Genomic DNA, 16,028 nt, shown 5'->3' on the forward strand with positions numbered 1-16,028 from the left:
AGGAAGAGAGTTATATGATTTTTTTTTTTTTTAATTCCTCTGTTAATTTGCCTGCTGATTTGGAATCTCAGTAGTAATGGAGGGGCAGAGGAGATTCTGGACCGAGTGGAGGCTATCATTTTTCAAAGAGGGAAGTTACTCCATTTTCTATGCAAATGACAGAAATGCAAGAAGCTCTCACAAGTCAGAGAGGCAATCGACGGCTATCAGGTTGGGACAATATTTGTCAGCTAACAGATAAGCAAACGCTGTCTCTCTCTCCCTATATATTTTACTTATACCACAGAAATGGACGTCAAAAGGTAAGGGAATAATATCTGTTTCTCTTCATTTAATTTTTTCTTTGAGAAAATGCATTTGTCAAGCTGCTTTTTCTATTCCATTCCCCATCGCCCTCTCCCCTCTAGCCGGGGGGGGGGGGGAATAGAAAGAAAAGGGTGGGGTGTTGAAGAAGGGAGGCACTGGAAGAAATCAGGGGTGGTGGAAACCTGTTTAAGTGACAATTTCCCCGAAAAAGTGTGGCGTAATGGTAGAGAGGAAGAGAGAAAGGGAGAGAGAAATAAGAATGGAAAAAAGGTAAAGAAATAATTTAAGAAAAAGAAAGAAAGAAATAAAGAATCTAGAAAAATATAAGAAAGCAGGAAAGAAATAGAGAAAGAAAAAGAATGAGAAAGAAACAGAGGAAGAAAATCAGAAAGGAAATAAAAGAAAGAAAAATTAAATAACAGAGTAAGAAGGAAAAACAAAGCCTGTAAGGTCACCTGGAGATAGTAGACTTGGAATGGAGGATTTTGCAGTAGCTCGGTGACGGAGGCTTTTAGATACTGCCTTTAAAAAAATACCAAACCCTTTGTGGGTAGTTGTCGTGTTTTATTTTTTTTCCCTCTCGCAGAATCTCTTGCCAGTTTGTCTGTCTTCAGGCGAGCCCAGTAATTTGGCGAAGTTTGTGTGGAAGCCAGTTGGGTTTTGCGCTGCTCTCCAGGGTCATTATTATGTGGGTGGTTTCTTCGGAGAGGGCAGTTCGCAGCAGTCCTCGGAAAATAAGGTTCTGGAAATGTTAAAAAAAAAAAAAAAAAAAAAAAAAAAAAAAAAGGGGGGAACAAAAAAAGAAAAGAGATAAAAAAAAAAGATAATAAGAATGAAACCAACCCAGAGCGCAGCGCTCTCATTGTATTTTTTTTTTCCTTTCCCCTCGTGAAACTCCCAAATGAAGCTGACGTTGCGATGCAATAAACCTCCTTGTATTTAATTGCGTTGTGCCGTGTTACCGGGGCTTTACGGCTTTCCCGACCGGAATACCGGCTTGGGTTTCAGCCCCACGGCGTGTCGGTGCTTTTCCACACCAAGTTATGTGCAAATCTCCCTCTCCCCTCCCTGTCTGATACCCAACCGTTTGCCTTCGCGTACGTTTAGGAGAATATTTATCTGGAGATGTTCGTCATTTTAAATGTGTTTTTCTCAACATTTCAAGGTGGGGGGTTTGAAACATAGTACTAATTGCTACTGTTATGAGGTGATTTTTAAATCAGATAATGTACGAGCCTGTGTATGTGAAGCGGGATTGAGTAAGAGGAGATTCATTACTTAAGCATAAACCATTTTATGACGTGACGATTTATCTCACCTAAACTGACTGTGCCCGAATATTGTGTGGACAAAAGTAAACGATCGCAAGCCGTGGAAATAATAAACAGAAAGTCATTTTTAAAATCTATTTCTTCCTGAACCTGTTACATTTTTCATAAATCACGGGGGAAAAAATGAATGTCGGTTCAAATGCCTGTTCTCCGTTTTCCCTAAGTCTCTCCGAGCTCGTGTTTTTTTTTTTTTTTTTGTTTTTCCCTCTCCATAAGAAAAAAAAAGAAATACAACAATTTAAGTTAATTTAGAAACCTTGCTCTAAAACGCTTTTATGCCGAGTCTTCCACATCCTACGTGGGCAACCACTTGTGGAAACCACGCACCTCGGTGCGGGCAGGTTTTTTTAACCATTTCAGCCCGGTTCGGCATGGGATAACCGAGAAACCTCCGCTCCCCCGCGGTGGGTCTGTGCGTGGGTGGGGGTGTGTGGTGCGTGTGTGGGGGGGGGTGCGGGATGGTGTCTCCGCGCTGCTCCCGGCTGCGCTCCCCTCCTGCCACCCTCCGTTGCTTATTGATTTCGGAACATAGGAAACGCAGCGGCCCGAAGCGCGGCAGCCCCCCCCCCCCCCCCACGCCGCGCCGTCCCCCCGGTGCCGCCGCCGCGGGACTCGCCCATTCCCCGCCGTTTGCTGCCATCTACCGTCGGCGGCGGCGGCCGGCGGGCTCCCGGGGGGCTCCCGCCGCCGGTGTTCCGCCGGGGGTGGCCCTGCCCCGCCCGCCCTCCCCACTCCCCGGCCGGGGGGGTGCCAGGGAGCGCAGTGTGTCGTGTGTCCCCCCCCCACCCCAGCCGCGCTCCGGGATGCGCTTCACCCCCGAGGTGCGCTGCTGCGGGTGGCGGCGGGGAGGTGTGCCTTCGGCTATAAGTGCCTGGAGATACGTTTAGAGGATGCACCCGCACATAGATGCGCACTCGTGTGAGTTACGAACGTCCCACATGCTATACATTCCCCCCCCACACCCCCGCACCCCCCCCCCCCCCAGCCTGTGAGGGTACGCGTGTACCATGTGCGTCCACATCTCTACACGCGTGCACATGTGAAGGCTCACGCCTGGCCGTACGCGCACCCACGGAGGATGAAAGGTTTGCTGGTTGGTCGCTGAGCGTGGACACAAGCGGAGATGTTGTAAAATGCGATGCAATAATGACGTGCGAGGCGGAGGGGGGTTCAGCTCATCATAAAAGGCAGAGGAGCTTTTATTTATTTATTGCTTGGAGTGGTCATTTCGGTGGGGTCTGGAAAAGATATGTCAAGCCGTGTACACAAAGCTGGGGTGGTTGCTGGGGAAGGAGCAGGGAGTAAAGGCAGACGACGAATCACTTTTAAGTTACTGTAGGCTTTGAAGGGACAATGCGTGTCTGTTATTTTAAAAGGTTTCTCTCTCTCTCTCCCTCCCTCTCGCTTTCTCCCTCTCGTTTTCTCCTTCTACCACACAGTTTCCTGGCAACTGTTTACGTGTAGACTAGGGACGTTTTCTTGAAGAAAGTGAGATGCCCAGGGACTATGGTAAAAAAAAAAAAAAAAAAGAAAAAAAGAAAAAAGGAGAGGGAAAAAAAAAAAGTTTCTCTCTTTTGACCAGCAACAGCCATGATTAACTTGTTCCATGCTGTAATTCCCAACACCCCCAGCATTCGCTTTCCACATTACATGATCCGTCTCGCCTTTTCCTCTCCTTCTCCCTGCTTTTCCAATATTATTTGACCAGCAGTCTCCCCTTTCCCTTCCCAGGGCTTGCTTTCGTGGAAATACTTCGGTCTGGATGCATTTTGACTCCCCCAATCTCTCTCTCCCCTCCGCTCTCCCCTCCTCCCTCCTCCCTTTTTTTTTTTTTTTTTTTTTTGTTAATAATTAGCTGCACTCTTTAATGGAACAATGGTAGATTATTATTGCTTCTTTTCAAAGATCCCATTAACAAGGTTATTATGCACTGCACGGGAAGTCAGGTAAATTAAACTTAAATTGCTGGAAATTAAGTTTCAGGCGGTTATGCGTGGGGAGAGTGGGTATTTTTTTACACCTTCAGGGGTCATTGTTTTAAATACTTCAACCCTGGAGCTCTACATGGCTCTGTCGGGGTTTTTTTCCGATGTGATTTTGGGTGTGCATGAGCATTACAGGGGAGGTTTCTCTGCTGCCAATGGCTTTCTATGTCTGACTCCAGGAACAAGGGCTTTTTTCAAGTGTTTTCGTGGTGTTGGCTTGACTTTATGGCTGCAATAAGTCCCTCGGTAGGGAAACCCCCGCTGTGTTCTCACTTCAGAAGGATCGGGAATTCCAGCTCCACATGAAAAAAAGAGAGTTTCATTTTTTATTGGAACCAACTGCAACTGAACTTTCTCCCAAGTTCTTAGCGGGTTTAGCTTTCACACAAGCAATGCTCTGTTCTGTTTGCATTTCGAAATATTTGGGTGTTGTTTTAATCCCCTCATCTATCTGCCTGGCTCTGCCTGGTGGGGTTGGCGTTTGCTGGCCAGAAAAGCAAAGCGACAAAAAGTGGGACCTTCCTGGGCAGAGAGCTGGGATTCTACATACTGTAAATACTTCTCTTTATCTGTATTTATACCCTGCCAGCTGAGTGATGTCTGTCAGGAGGGGGAAGCCGGCTTCCCAGCGCACTGAAATGTGTTATTCCACCTTCTGGTGTCTCTCGCAACTTCCCCGCTTTATTGCCTCCTTCTTAGCAAACCCTGCTCCTGGTTTTTTTTGTTTGTTTGTTTGTTTTGTTTTGTTTTGGTTTTTTTTTGAGGAGATGAGGCCAAAGACTGAATTAAGATGTGCCCGTCGGTGCCCTCAAAGACGGGTCTAACTTAAGGGCTACTGTATAAACTCGCTCCTGCAGCCGTTATTGCTCCGTGTCTGCGTCCCTCCCGGCTGGGCTGGCGCTAGAGGCGTCCAAAGAAAATATATTCGCAAAATCGGTCTCAGATTTACCTTCGGACTTTAGCAGGGAAGGCAGGAGAGCATCTGTTCAACAGCTACACTAAGAACCCAACATTTTAATTATTTGAAATGTCACTGTATATATATATTTTTAAAAATCTTTAAGCTGGGAATAGAAACCATCTCTGTGCTAAGCATGCAATTCTCTGAGATTTAGTGCAGTTTAAGACCTCTTCTCGTATTTACATGTATTATAGGTGGCAAATCAATTAGACCTCGGGCCTGACCCACAGAAAGATAAAAACTGACAGGCGCTGTTTCTTTTTCACGTTAGGAAACAAGTTTTCTTCTTTTCTTTACCATCCCCAAATAGCCATCTACAGCGTCAGCCTCCTTCTACGAGGCAAGACGTATTATTTTTAATCTATAGCGCGTCTAAGATGCCAGCAATAAGCAATTAGCAAGCGGCCAGCTTCAATTAGTGCATTTTTATTTTCTTGCAAAATGACGACAGTCAAACTACGCAAAAAGCCTGTTGTAGCCACAGGGTACTAGGATGAGCAGTATTTTGCTACGGTAAATTTTGGGGGAGGGGGGATTTTTTTTCCCCAACTATTTCGAGGGATTTATTTGCAGAGCAATTAGGAGAAGTGAGAGAAAATATTAGAGCCAACATTTTCAGCAGATGTACTCACGCATTGAATTATCAGGACATCACACGTTTTAGCCCAAAATTTACATGCGGATCTGATCATGCCAGATAATCGCTGGTTTTGCAGAGCTACAAATATTGCGTAACTCTCTAATCAAATGTATGAGCTGTTCGGCTCCTGCAAAGCAGTTAACTTCAGGCTCTCGTCCGAGCTTTTTTTTTTTTTTTTTTTTTTTCCTTCTTTAGTCATCGTTCCCTTTCAATCTCACTTTTTTTTTTTTCTTGCATACCAATAAAGCAGATCTACGTAAGTTTGGGTCCATTCCATACACAAAGGGAAACTCTGCAAGAACAAATATAAGAGATATCAGTCAGAGAGGGGGTGGAGGATGAAAACTACTTCCTTTGCATGTTATTTCCTTGAATTATAAGGATTACGTTTCAGTCGAAATGTTCATTGCAGCCGTGGCATGAAACAATCTTGGCTTTGCTGCTGTAAACATGATGTTTAAAATAAATTAGCTCGTAATAAGATACCAGTTTCGGAGATACTTAAAGCTTCGACAGAGCGCGCCGCGTTGGCAGCTCTACAGACACCATGTAATATATGTAATTCTAGATTTGTAGCACACACATTCACAGATTCAAGTACAGGGGAGTGTCGTTTCATTGCATATAAGACCCGACAGACAGATGGCTACAAATTCGGACAGGAAACAAATCCTTGATAAAACGCGACTGATCGGGGGGACAGTCCTGGGGTTAATTTAGGTTGGTTGGTTTTGATTTTTTTTTTTTTCTCTTCCCCTGTGAGATGGCTCTGATTTTCCCATTTGAAAAAAGGGAAGGCGGCAGTCAGAGATCCAAGCCTACCTTGAGCAAACAGGGATCTGAAGGAGGGATGCAGGTAGAGCAGAGCATATCTCTGGAAAAACAGAGAGGCAAACCCCAGAGCAAAGTGCAGCTTCTAGGGTGACCGGCAATTGCTCGAGACTTTCGGAATTCTCCCTTCCAGCCTTTTATGTCTGCAAAAATAGGTATTTTGCAGTGGGGACGGGCTCAAAGGGGGGAGATGCAAACCCGCGGGGTCTCTGTGCACCTCCAAGGCAGCAGCCCCATCATACCGCCAGCTTTCCTCTCGTTGAAAAAAAACCATCTCGATCGGTAACAATCAATAAACTCAGCTTTTGACCATAACCCAAGGCTTCCTTTTAGCCATAAAAGGTCGGGCATAGATTTGGTATTAACAAAAAAACGCAAGAGGGCACAATGCGGTACCGGACTCTGGAGGAGATCGGGATTTTGCAAGGGATAAAGGAAATACTTCGATTTTCCATTTATCTCCTGAATACAGAGCTTTTGCAGTAAAAGAAAGGAAAAAGATGCAATTTGTGAAAAGCGAAGGTTTGGTTCAAGCGACCGCAGCTTTCCTGAACAGGGAGTGCAAATCTATGGTAATTAGACAAACATGAACTGAAATAAGTTGTCAAAACCGATTTCTTCTCCTATAGCAAATCTAAGTCAATCAACCCGGTGGGATCTCCTCCTTGCAAACTTCACACATACACACAGAGCAAACTTTTTTCTTTTTTTTGTTTGTTTTGTTTTGTTTTCTTAACTGTAGCAAAGTACCCAGACATTTCAGGACTATTTGCAAACATTAGGGGTTAAAGTTTTCCGAATGCGAATCATTAACTTTCTTCCCCCCCCCCCCCCCCCCCTCTTACAGCGGGTACTTGTATACATTATATGTGTGTAAATATATATAGGCGCGCACACCGCCATCCGTGCAGACGGGCTCTCGCCACCCCCGCGCTGAGCTCCGGGGGAGGGGGGGGGACACACACGTTTATTTATTTATGAAGCTCCGAGCGCGCCGGGAATGTTTCTTTCGGCAGATATTATATATTTGGTTAAGGGGGTGCATTTCTGTTGTTTAAAAGGGAGGGAAAAAGGGGTGGATGGTTTGTTCTTGGGGTCCCTGGTGCAATCTCAGCTCCTCATGGGTGCTATTTTGCAACCTCAGGCGCCTGCTATTGGTCAGCCCCTGATCAGATGGTTGTATTTCCTTGTGTCCCTCGCTGGCACCACGCCATCTCCCTTCAGCTAAAACCCAATCTCCGATATACTACTAATAGCTAAACCACTTGGACTATAAAACACAACAAATCATAAAGCCGGGAAAGGACGGCAGGCTCCTTCCAATGAGTTCCTATTTTGTCAACTCGACCTTCCCGGTGAGTCTGGCGGCGGGGCAGGAGCCCTTCCTGGGACAGATCCCGCTATATCCCTCGGGCTATGCGGATCCTTTGAGGCACTACCCCACCACCTATGGAGCCACGGGCGTCCAGGAGAAGGGCTATACCTCCTCTCCTTACTACCAGCAAAGCAACGGAGCCTACAGCCGCAGCTCCGCCTGTGACTATGGGGCCGGCGGGTTTTTCAGGGAGAAGGACCCTCCGTGCGCCCCCCCCAACCTGGACGAGGTGCCCTTCGCCCCCGAGCCGCGCAAGTCGGACTGCGCGCAGAGCAAAACTGTGTTCGGAGAGAGCGAGGAGCAAAAATGTTCCGCCCCGGTTTACCCCTGGATGCAGCGGATGAACTCTTGCAATAGTGAGTTTACTCTTTTACAGAAATAAATACATCAATCTCCTCCCCCCCTTTCTTATTTGTTACCGCCAGAGAGAGAGAGCGAGCGAGCGAGGGAAGCAGGAATAAGGCTCACTTTAGAGCCCAAACTTCCAGCGGGGAAGTTAGGCGACACGAGAGGCTCCAACTTGCTCCTGACACGCACCAAAACTTCACGCCGATGAAGTATTTTCTCCCAGCACCCCCCCAGCTAAAAAGTTGGCCCCGTATTTAAACCTCAGTACAGTATTTCTCCGTTTCCTCCCCCCCCCTTTTTTTTTTTTTTTTTTTTTTTTTGCACATTCCAGTTTGCGTGTCACTCAGCTACAACGATTTGTCTCTGTCTTTCCCCCACACGCACAGGGAGATATCTTTTCTAAATCAGATCTGGATGACTTTACACACGCACGGACCCACACCCCCACGCAGCTCCCTCTCTCGCTGGCTACCCGATCTGGAGTTAAATAATATAGAAGTGTTTAAATATTTGAAAGGAGAGGACTACATTTTTAATGAAACTCGCACATAATGAAAAGTCTGCCTGGGGAGAATTTTTTTCCTCCTGGTGATATATGACTTCTTTAAGTGCTGTTTCCTCAATCAGAAGAAAAAAAAAAAAAAGGGGGGGGGGAGAAAAATAATAGAGGCTCACCACCCTCCTTCCCATGTTTAGATGCATTTGTTGCCTTTTAAGTTCCAAATTGATGTCCATTAGCGCAGGGACATAAAGTGTTGTGTCCTCTTTAATGTAGAGTTTGGGCAGATCGATTCACTTCATTATTGCTTAAATGCTCAGATCTATTACAGTTGCCGGTAGGGTGGAAAATAGCGAGGGCGGGCGAGGGGGGGGAGAACACCTTGCGATTTTTCATCCCGGAATAAGATAGATCTTGCCCTGTCTCCTCAGCCCTGCCTGCAGTCTGGCAAGTTCAGCATTAACCCTTCTGCCCGGCTGCCTGCAGCACGGCTGCGGATCCTCCGCGGGCGCGGCCCGGCCAGGGAGCCTCCCTGCGCTCACGGAGTGGCTCACCGCCATGGGCTTTATTTTGGGGTTGGCCAAAGCCTTTGGAGGGCAGGGGAGCGGGCACACACCCCTCCGCACACAGCCGCGGTGCGGGGCGTAGCATCCTCGCGGATTATCCAGAATCTCCACGGCTCCACTAAACCTCTGGGCTTTCCCCTCTTTTTCCTTTCCTCTTGATTTTTTTTTCCTATTTTTTTTCTTCCCCTCCCCCCCCCCCCCCCCCCCATTTTTTCCCTATTTTTTTCCTATTTGTTTCCTATTTTTTTTTTTTTTTTGCGGGTGTCACAGGTTCCTCCTTTGGGCCCAGCGGCCGCCGAGGCCGCCAAACCTACACCCGCTACCAGACGCTGGAGCTGGAGAAGGAATTTCACTTCAACCGCTACCTGACCCGGCGCCGGCGGATCGAGATCGCCCATTCCCTCTGCCTGACGGAGCGGCAGATCAAAATCTGGTTCCAGAACCGCAGGATGAAGTGGAAAAAAGAGAATAAATTGCTCAACTCCTCGCAACTCAGCGCGGAAGAGGAGGAGGAGAAAACGGCGGAGTGAAAGTATTATTTAAAACACACAAAAACAAAAGAAAAAAAAAAAAAGAGAGAGGGAGTGAGTGAGTGTGTGTGAGAGCTGAGAGGATGAGGGGGATGTGGGCTGGCTGCGAGGACAGGGAAAACCTGCACATTGGTGGGACAAGCCCTCAGCAGCAGCGGCAACAGCTAGAAAGTTTGGGCCACCAATGCCATGGACTCGTGTTCCCAGTGATCTGTCGTGTCCAGAAAAAAAAAAAAAAAAAAAATTCAGGCTTCTAGTTGCGTATTTTCATTTTTTTTCCTTCCTAGATCTCCCTCCCCTCCCACTCTCCCCCCCCACCCCGAGATAAAATAATAATAATAAAAAAAGTAAAGACATAGAGAGAGAAGGGGGAAAAGAAAGGGAAAGAGAAAAGACAAAAAAAAAGACTCCTACCCGTGTTTCTACCCTTGGTGTCACTGTTAGTAATCTGCTAACTCTTGTATTTAATGGAAGTGCTGCAATATATGTCATTTGGGGTGTTTATTGTCTTAATTTTGTAAAAATGTTTCATGCACGGTTGACATAGTTTTCTTTTTCATTTTTCTTTTTTTTTTTTTTTTCTCCTTTGGTAAATTAATCAAGCCCTGGGGTCTTTGTAATTAGTTTTTGGGGTTTGTTTTTGTTTTGTTTTGGGTTTTTTTTAAGGAAAATCTACTGAAAGAACGAGTACTACCTAAAAGGATGCAAAAGCAACAACAACAACAAAGTTATATTTTATTAATTTTTGTACGTGTTGTGTTTGAAGTTTGTCTTAGGTATGAACATGGAATTCTCTAATAAAAACAAAGTCTTCGATCTCACGCACACCACCCTGTCATTATTACTATTATTATTATCTTTCCCTTTTCCAGGGGAACTTGCCATTCTTAAGGAGCAGAGAGTTGTAAAGAAAGCCTTGCTTCTCTCTGTGTGACAATGTCTTCTAATCTGCAAGGACAAGCAACTCCAAGCACACGGAAGTTACAGTGGAGAGATAAATCTGGTTTTCCCTCTTTTTGTCTAATCTTAAATGGAAGACCTTTCACCAATAGTATTTCCTCGCTGACATTCAGCTTTAGTGTCGCTCTTTTTTATTGTTACAGTACAAAGAGTTATGACGAAACGCTCTCCATATACATAATAAATCAAGGAAACAGGCAAAAATATGCTCTCATTTATCTACCAAAGATACCTAACATTTGCCTAGCATCTTTCAAACATCTGGTCCCTTACTTCATATCCCCAAATCAAAGTGAAGTGTATTGCAAAAAAGTCCAGATTTCAAGGGAATTTGCTCTGCAAAACGAGGGGCTTCTCAGCTCCAGGAATACAGTCTCCATTTAAGGGGGAAAAAAAAGATGGAAAAAATCTAAACTAAGTCTAACGAGCTCTTTTAAAAGAGTAGATTTTTATTTTCACTTGAAAGCGTTTTCAATGGCTCCTTTTGAGAGGCTGACTTTGCTCGGGATGGGATGGGGAACGTTTCTGCTCCGTACCAAAGAGGAATCTCGTGCATGCAAATAGGAAACTTTTCCTAGGTTTTGGGAATTAAACGAAAGGAAGTGCTTTTTCTGCTGGGGATTTAGGACTGGAAGCAAGCGACCAGCCCAGCCTATTTCGGATACCGTTTTCTGCAGCTTGACGGGGGGAAAATGCGATGAAACAGTATCTCCTGCCTCCCATCCCCTTTCCCCACTACCCACAAGAAATACCTATGTATGAATGCATTCCCCCATGCCACAAGCTGGTTTAATGTCAGTCACTTTTAAAATCAATTCATGCAGAAGCTTCACAGCTGTAGGACATTTACTATTATTGCCACGCTTTTCATTGCCCGTAATTATTATAATTATATGTCACTTTCAATATGGCGCATAATTTCCAATGAGTTGCAGACAAGCATATGAAATTCCTAAACTGCCTTGGAAAAAAAAAAAAAAAAAAAAAAAAAAAAAAAGAGAGAGAGAGAGAAAAGAGAAGAAGGAAAGAAAAAAAAAAAAAAGAAAGTAATGCTTAACAAAGCACATCTCTTTCACAACGTTTTTACCAATTTCAGAGTGCTTTTGCTCCCCAATATTCCTTACAGGTTAGCAAATGGAAAGGAAAAACCACGTAGCACAATGCTGTGTTCAAAGAGGACATGAAACGCTGAGGAACAAGAATATCCTAAAAGCAACGTTGTCAACCAGTTCCACCGGCTGGACTTTCCCTCCTTTTCCTCTATTTCCACCCCCCCCCTCCCCAGCTCCCCTCCCTTTTTTTTTTCCCCCTCCAGAATTAAGGTGCGACCGCATCGCTGGCTCCACGCTCAGCGTGCAAGAAACCTCGACTTTTCTGACAATAACCACGCGAAATAACCGCGAGCAGCCACGCTCCCCCCCCCGCGCCCCTGTAGCAGCTTCGCCTTGTGTGTGTCCCCCCCCCTCCAGACACTGAGAAGACTGCCCGGCCTCACAGCGACCCGGCACCTCATCCCTCGATGCCTCTCGAACTTCCCCGCCTGTGTTACAAAGGAAGAAATTAAGAGTTTAATCAAGAGCCGGGCGAGAAGACCCACGCGGGGAGCGCGGACACGCGAGCGGCGGCGGGATCCCCCCACCCCCCCCCTCCTCTCATCTCGGCGTTGTTTTTTAGGAACGAAAAGGAAAATAAAAGGCGGCGGGGGAGGGGGTGGGGGGGGGACGCGGAGCGGGGGCGGATTTGGGGTGCGGGCCCCCACCCCCCCACCCCCCCCCGCCGCCACCCGCGCGCGCGGAGCGGTGTCCCCGCGCGGCCGGCAGGTGGCGCACTCCGCCAAGGCGGGGCGCGAGCGCGGCGCCGGCGCGCGCGGGGATTTGGGGCGCCGCGCGCCGACTTGGGCCTAAACGGCTCCGCGCTCGTCATTATTTGTAACCATAGAGCATGAATTACCTCTTGAGGTCATCAGTGAGAATTTACGACTGGTCAACAAAAGCACGTGATTCCCAAACGCACCCCCACCCTCCCCCCATATTTGGCCGCATACATAGCAAAAACGAAGTACAGTGCATTGCTATAATTCATTAATACATCATAAATCGTCAAGCACAGGGTTATAACGACCACGAGCCACAAATCAAGCCCTCCAAAATAACCCAAATGAGCTCTTACTTTGTAAACTCGTTCTCAGGGCGCTACCCAAATGGCCCCGACTATCAGTTACTAAATTATGGGACCAGCAGTTCCATGAACGGTTCTTACAGAGATTCAAGCACCATGCATTCCAGCTCTTATGGCTACAACTACAATGGGATGGACCTTAGCATCAACCGCTCAGCCTCCTCTAGTCACTTTGGGGCTGTGGGGGAGAGCTCCCGCGGTTTCCCTTCTCCAGCTCAGGAGAGCAGGTTTAGACAGGCGTCTAGCTGCTCCTTATCTTCTCCCGACTCCCTGCCCTGCTCCAACAGCGAGAGCCATGGAGGCAAACCCGCCCCGTCCCCCTCCGACCAAGCTACTTCTGCCAGCACCACCAACACAAATTTCACAGAACTAGACGAGACCAGCGCGTCCTCGGGAGCCGACGAGGGCACTCCACTAAGCAGCAGCATCCCCCGAGCGCAGGCAGAGCCCATCGCGACCTCCACCGCAGCACCAGAAGGGCAGGCACCTCAGATATTCCCTTGGATGAGGAAACTTCACATTAGCCATGGTACAGCTACTTCTTTTTCCGTCGTTGTCGTTGTTGTTGTTTATTTTCGCACACCCCTCGCTTTTTCTCTGGTGGGTTTTGGGGTTGTTTTTTGTTTTTTGTTTTTTTTTTTTTTTCCCCCCCTTTTTCCTCCCCACCCCCACCTCCCCCCCCACCTCACTCCCTTTTTTCTCTCCTTCCTTTTATTCGGTGGAGGCGCTTTGATCAGAAACGCAGCTATTTATTGCTTTTGTATTTCTTGCTCTGGTCGCTGCTTTAAAGCTGCCTCTGGCGCCTGGAGGGGGGGCGATTTTATTTTAGTTTCGCTATTCTTGCCGCGAAATGTGCGCTTATTTCAAGCTCTTAGCTCTATGTGGACGGTGGGAGAAGGTAATTTAAAAATTGAGGGAAGGGGGTGTTCCTTGGGGGGTGGGGGGAGAGGAAAGGAAAGAATTGACCATTAAAATGGCATTATATGCACAGATGGGTCTCTCAGTCCTTTCCTACTCTTATTTTGCTGGGTGTATTCTTGACAATCTGCTCTTGACAAAACCAAAATTCCGAGGAGATACAGGGGGAATAGTGAGCCCCCCCTTCCCCCCCGCCCCGATTTTTCTCCTGGAGAAAAGAAAGCAGCATTAAACCTGCTGCCCCTGCAAACAGCCCCAGAGACACCCAGGCAGAGGCGAGAAAGGGAGATTTCAAGGTCTCCCTTCTCCAGTTAAATTATGAATATTGAGTTGCGAATGTCGGTTCTGGAGGGGCCAAGGGTGGGGGGGTTTACACGTGCCTGGGGGTGTGCGAAAATGAGGAGGGTGGGGGCTGTTATTTGGGGAATAAGCAGTTTTCCTAGCTGCCCGAAGAAGGCGAGGCATTTTTTTAATTAAAAAAAAAAAAAAAAAAAAAAAAAAGCGCCTTAAGGATAACACAAAAATCCTAGCAGAAAGCCAAAACCCAAACCCCGCTGTTGTCCGTGTTATTCAGACATGACTGGACCAGACGGGAAGAGGGCGAGGACAGCTTACACTCGCTACCAGACCCTGGAGTTGGAGAAGGAATTCCACTTCAATAGATATCTCACCCGCAGGAGGAGAATAGAGATCGCTCACGCTCTCTGCCTCTCCGAGCGCCAGATCAAAATCTGGTTCCAGAACAGGAGGATGAAATGGAAGAAGGATAATAAACTGAAAAGCATGAGCTTAGCCTCGGCGGGCAGCGCCTTTCAGCCATAAATTCTAGAGGAGGAATATCGAGGAAAGAAGAGGAGACGAGGAAGAAATACATAAATAAATAAATAAAGCGCCGCAGATCTTAGTTTCGGAGTACTGTACAGTGAGGCACCTTCTTTTCGGCATGTTGTTGATATTCTAAAACAACGCGTATGGTACCGTTATCCCAGGACTGAGTTCATGTCGTGTTCTGTTTGGGTTTGGGATTTTTATTTTTTTTTTTAATTAAATTTTATTTCCAGATGCTCCTCATGCTCTTGTTGTTCTTATAAATGTATGTGTCCGTGCTCTCTTGATGCTTTCTGGAAAGCTAGCATGTTTTATGTGAGCCTTTTAAATGTTATAACTTATTTATAAATTGAGAACAGATACGATTGTTTGTTTATTTGTTGTTGGGTTTTTTTTCCCCTTTCCTGAGTTTACTGCTTTTGGGTGGGTTCTTCTCTGCCTAAGCTAAAATCGGGGGTTCCTGCACTACAGTCGCAGAAAAAAAAAATAATCTAAAAAAAAGCCAAACAAAAATGTAAAAAAAAAAAAAAAAAGAAAAAAAAAAAGAAGAAGAAAAAGCTCTTGTATCTTTCTGTCTTAAAATTGTCCAGTCTGTGTTTTAGTTCAAACTTCAGGCCAGGATTCCTAGTCCTAGGCTAATTCCGAGACGTACTCTTAGACGTGGGTAAACTTCACTATTAAAAAAAAAATGTATAAAATCGGACCAACAATAGAGTGCTCTAATGTTTGTAAATACTAGAAATATTTCTGATGTGACTAATAGACGGTTTGTAGTGGGCAGAGTGAATGCAATGTTATGTGTAAAAATGGCATCTGTCATGTCTAGCTGCCTGTTAGTACTTTGCCAATAAGCTTTTTGTATTTGTTTGTAGCTTTACTTGAAGTCAAATAAACGTTTCTCCTATTCACAAAGGCTCCCAGTTGCACTTTATGCACAACCTCTGAGACTTGCAGCACATGCTGAAGCCGGAGAGGTGCCTGGCATGGAGCTGAGCCTGTGCTGGAGCTCTCAGCAGAGCTGCAGCCTCTCCTGGGCAGCTCCTTGGGAGCTCCGAAACACCAAATATTCACATCAAACCCCCCCTCTGGCACCGCACGGGAACAAAACGCAACCCCCTCCCGCCCCAAACGCCGGCTCCCCCAAAACAACACAGACCCCCCCACCCCACCGCAGCAGACAAACTGGTTTCAAGTACTTCAAGTTGCAATAACACGGTATAAACGCTTCCCCGGCAGATTTCGGTGCATTTCAGGAATTGTCAGATACAGACATACACACGCACATTTTCAAAGCGAGAGGTATTTATATCCACATATATGTCCAAGTAAACCCGTCTTCTACAGAATTACAGATCTGTGTGTTTGTAGAGATATATTTATTACATATATCTAACATGTATATATATCATACATTTCTGTGCTAAGCTGTACTCTCTCCGCTACCTCTCATCCTCGGTTTCTTGTGCTTACTGCTTTTACCTCCTCGTCTCTGGCTCAACATGTAAACACCAGCTCACCACTCTGTAACTACTGACACTACAACGAGTCATTTTGTCTGCAGATAATTTAACATCATCAAAGATGGCAAATGTTGCCATTTCCCTACCTAGGGAATCTAACAAGGCACGAGATACTCCGGTTTAAAGTCGCTCGATTTGGCAAAGCGCCACTGACATCTCTACAATACAGCTTAGGCTTTTTGTTCGTAGCAAGTAAAGTTGGATCTTAAAACTTACCAAACTTAATCTCCCACTGTTTAGGTACTTCTTAAG

At 46.2% G+C, this 16,028-nt stretch overlaps 2 protein-coding genes across 3 annotated transcripts; both read left to right on the forward strand.

Moving 5' to 3' along the window:
• Nucleotides 1-217: 217 nt before the first annotated feature.
• HOXB6 (homeobox B6) lies at nt 218-9,402 on the forward strand. Of its 2 annotated transcripts, XM_032985002.2 has the most exons (3): nt 218-302; nt 7,199-7,785; nt 9,113-9,402. In XM_032985002.2, exons 2-3 carry the CDS (start codon nt 7,377-7,379, stop codon nt 9,370-9,372), a joined length of 669 nt encoding a protein of 222 aa, XP_032840893.1. In that variant the 5' UTR covers nt 218-302; nt 7,199-7,376; the 3' UTR covers nt 9,373-9,402. The 2 variants fall into 2 exon arrangements, with proteins under 2 accessions (XP_032840893.1, XP_042642980.1); XM_042787046.1 differs by lacking the exon at nt 218-302 and having other exon boundaries at nt 677-7,785.
• Nucleotides 219-15,164, forward strand: HOXB5 (homeobox B5). Its single transcript, XM_042787045.1, has 3 exons — nt 219-302; nt 11,459-13,039; nt 14,003-15,164. Exons 2-3 carry the CDS (start codon nt 12,490-12,492, stop codon nt 14,248-14,250), a joined length of 798 nt encoding a protein of 265 aa, XP_042642979.1. The 5' UTR covers nt 219-302; nt 11,459-12,489; the 3' UTR covers nt 14,251-15,164.
• The last annotated feature ends 864 nt before the right edge of the window (nt 15,165-16,028 follow it).

This window comes from Tyto alba, unplaced genomic scaffold (genome assembly GCF_018691265.1).
Source record: "Tyto alba isolate M040663 unplaced genomic scaffold, T.alba_DEE_v4.0 Super-Scaffold_12, whole genome shotgun sequence".
NCBI classification, from domain to species: domain Eukaryota; kingdom Metazoa; phylum Chordata; class Aves; order Strigiformes; family Tytonidae; genus Tyto; species Tyto alba.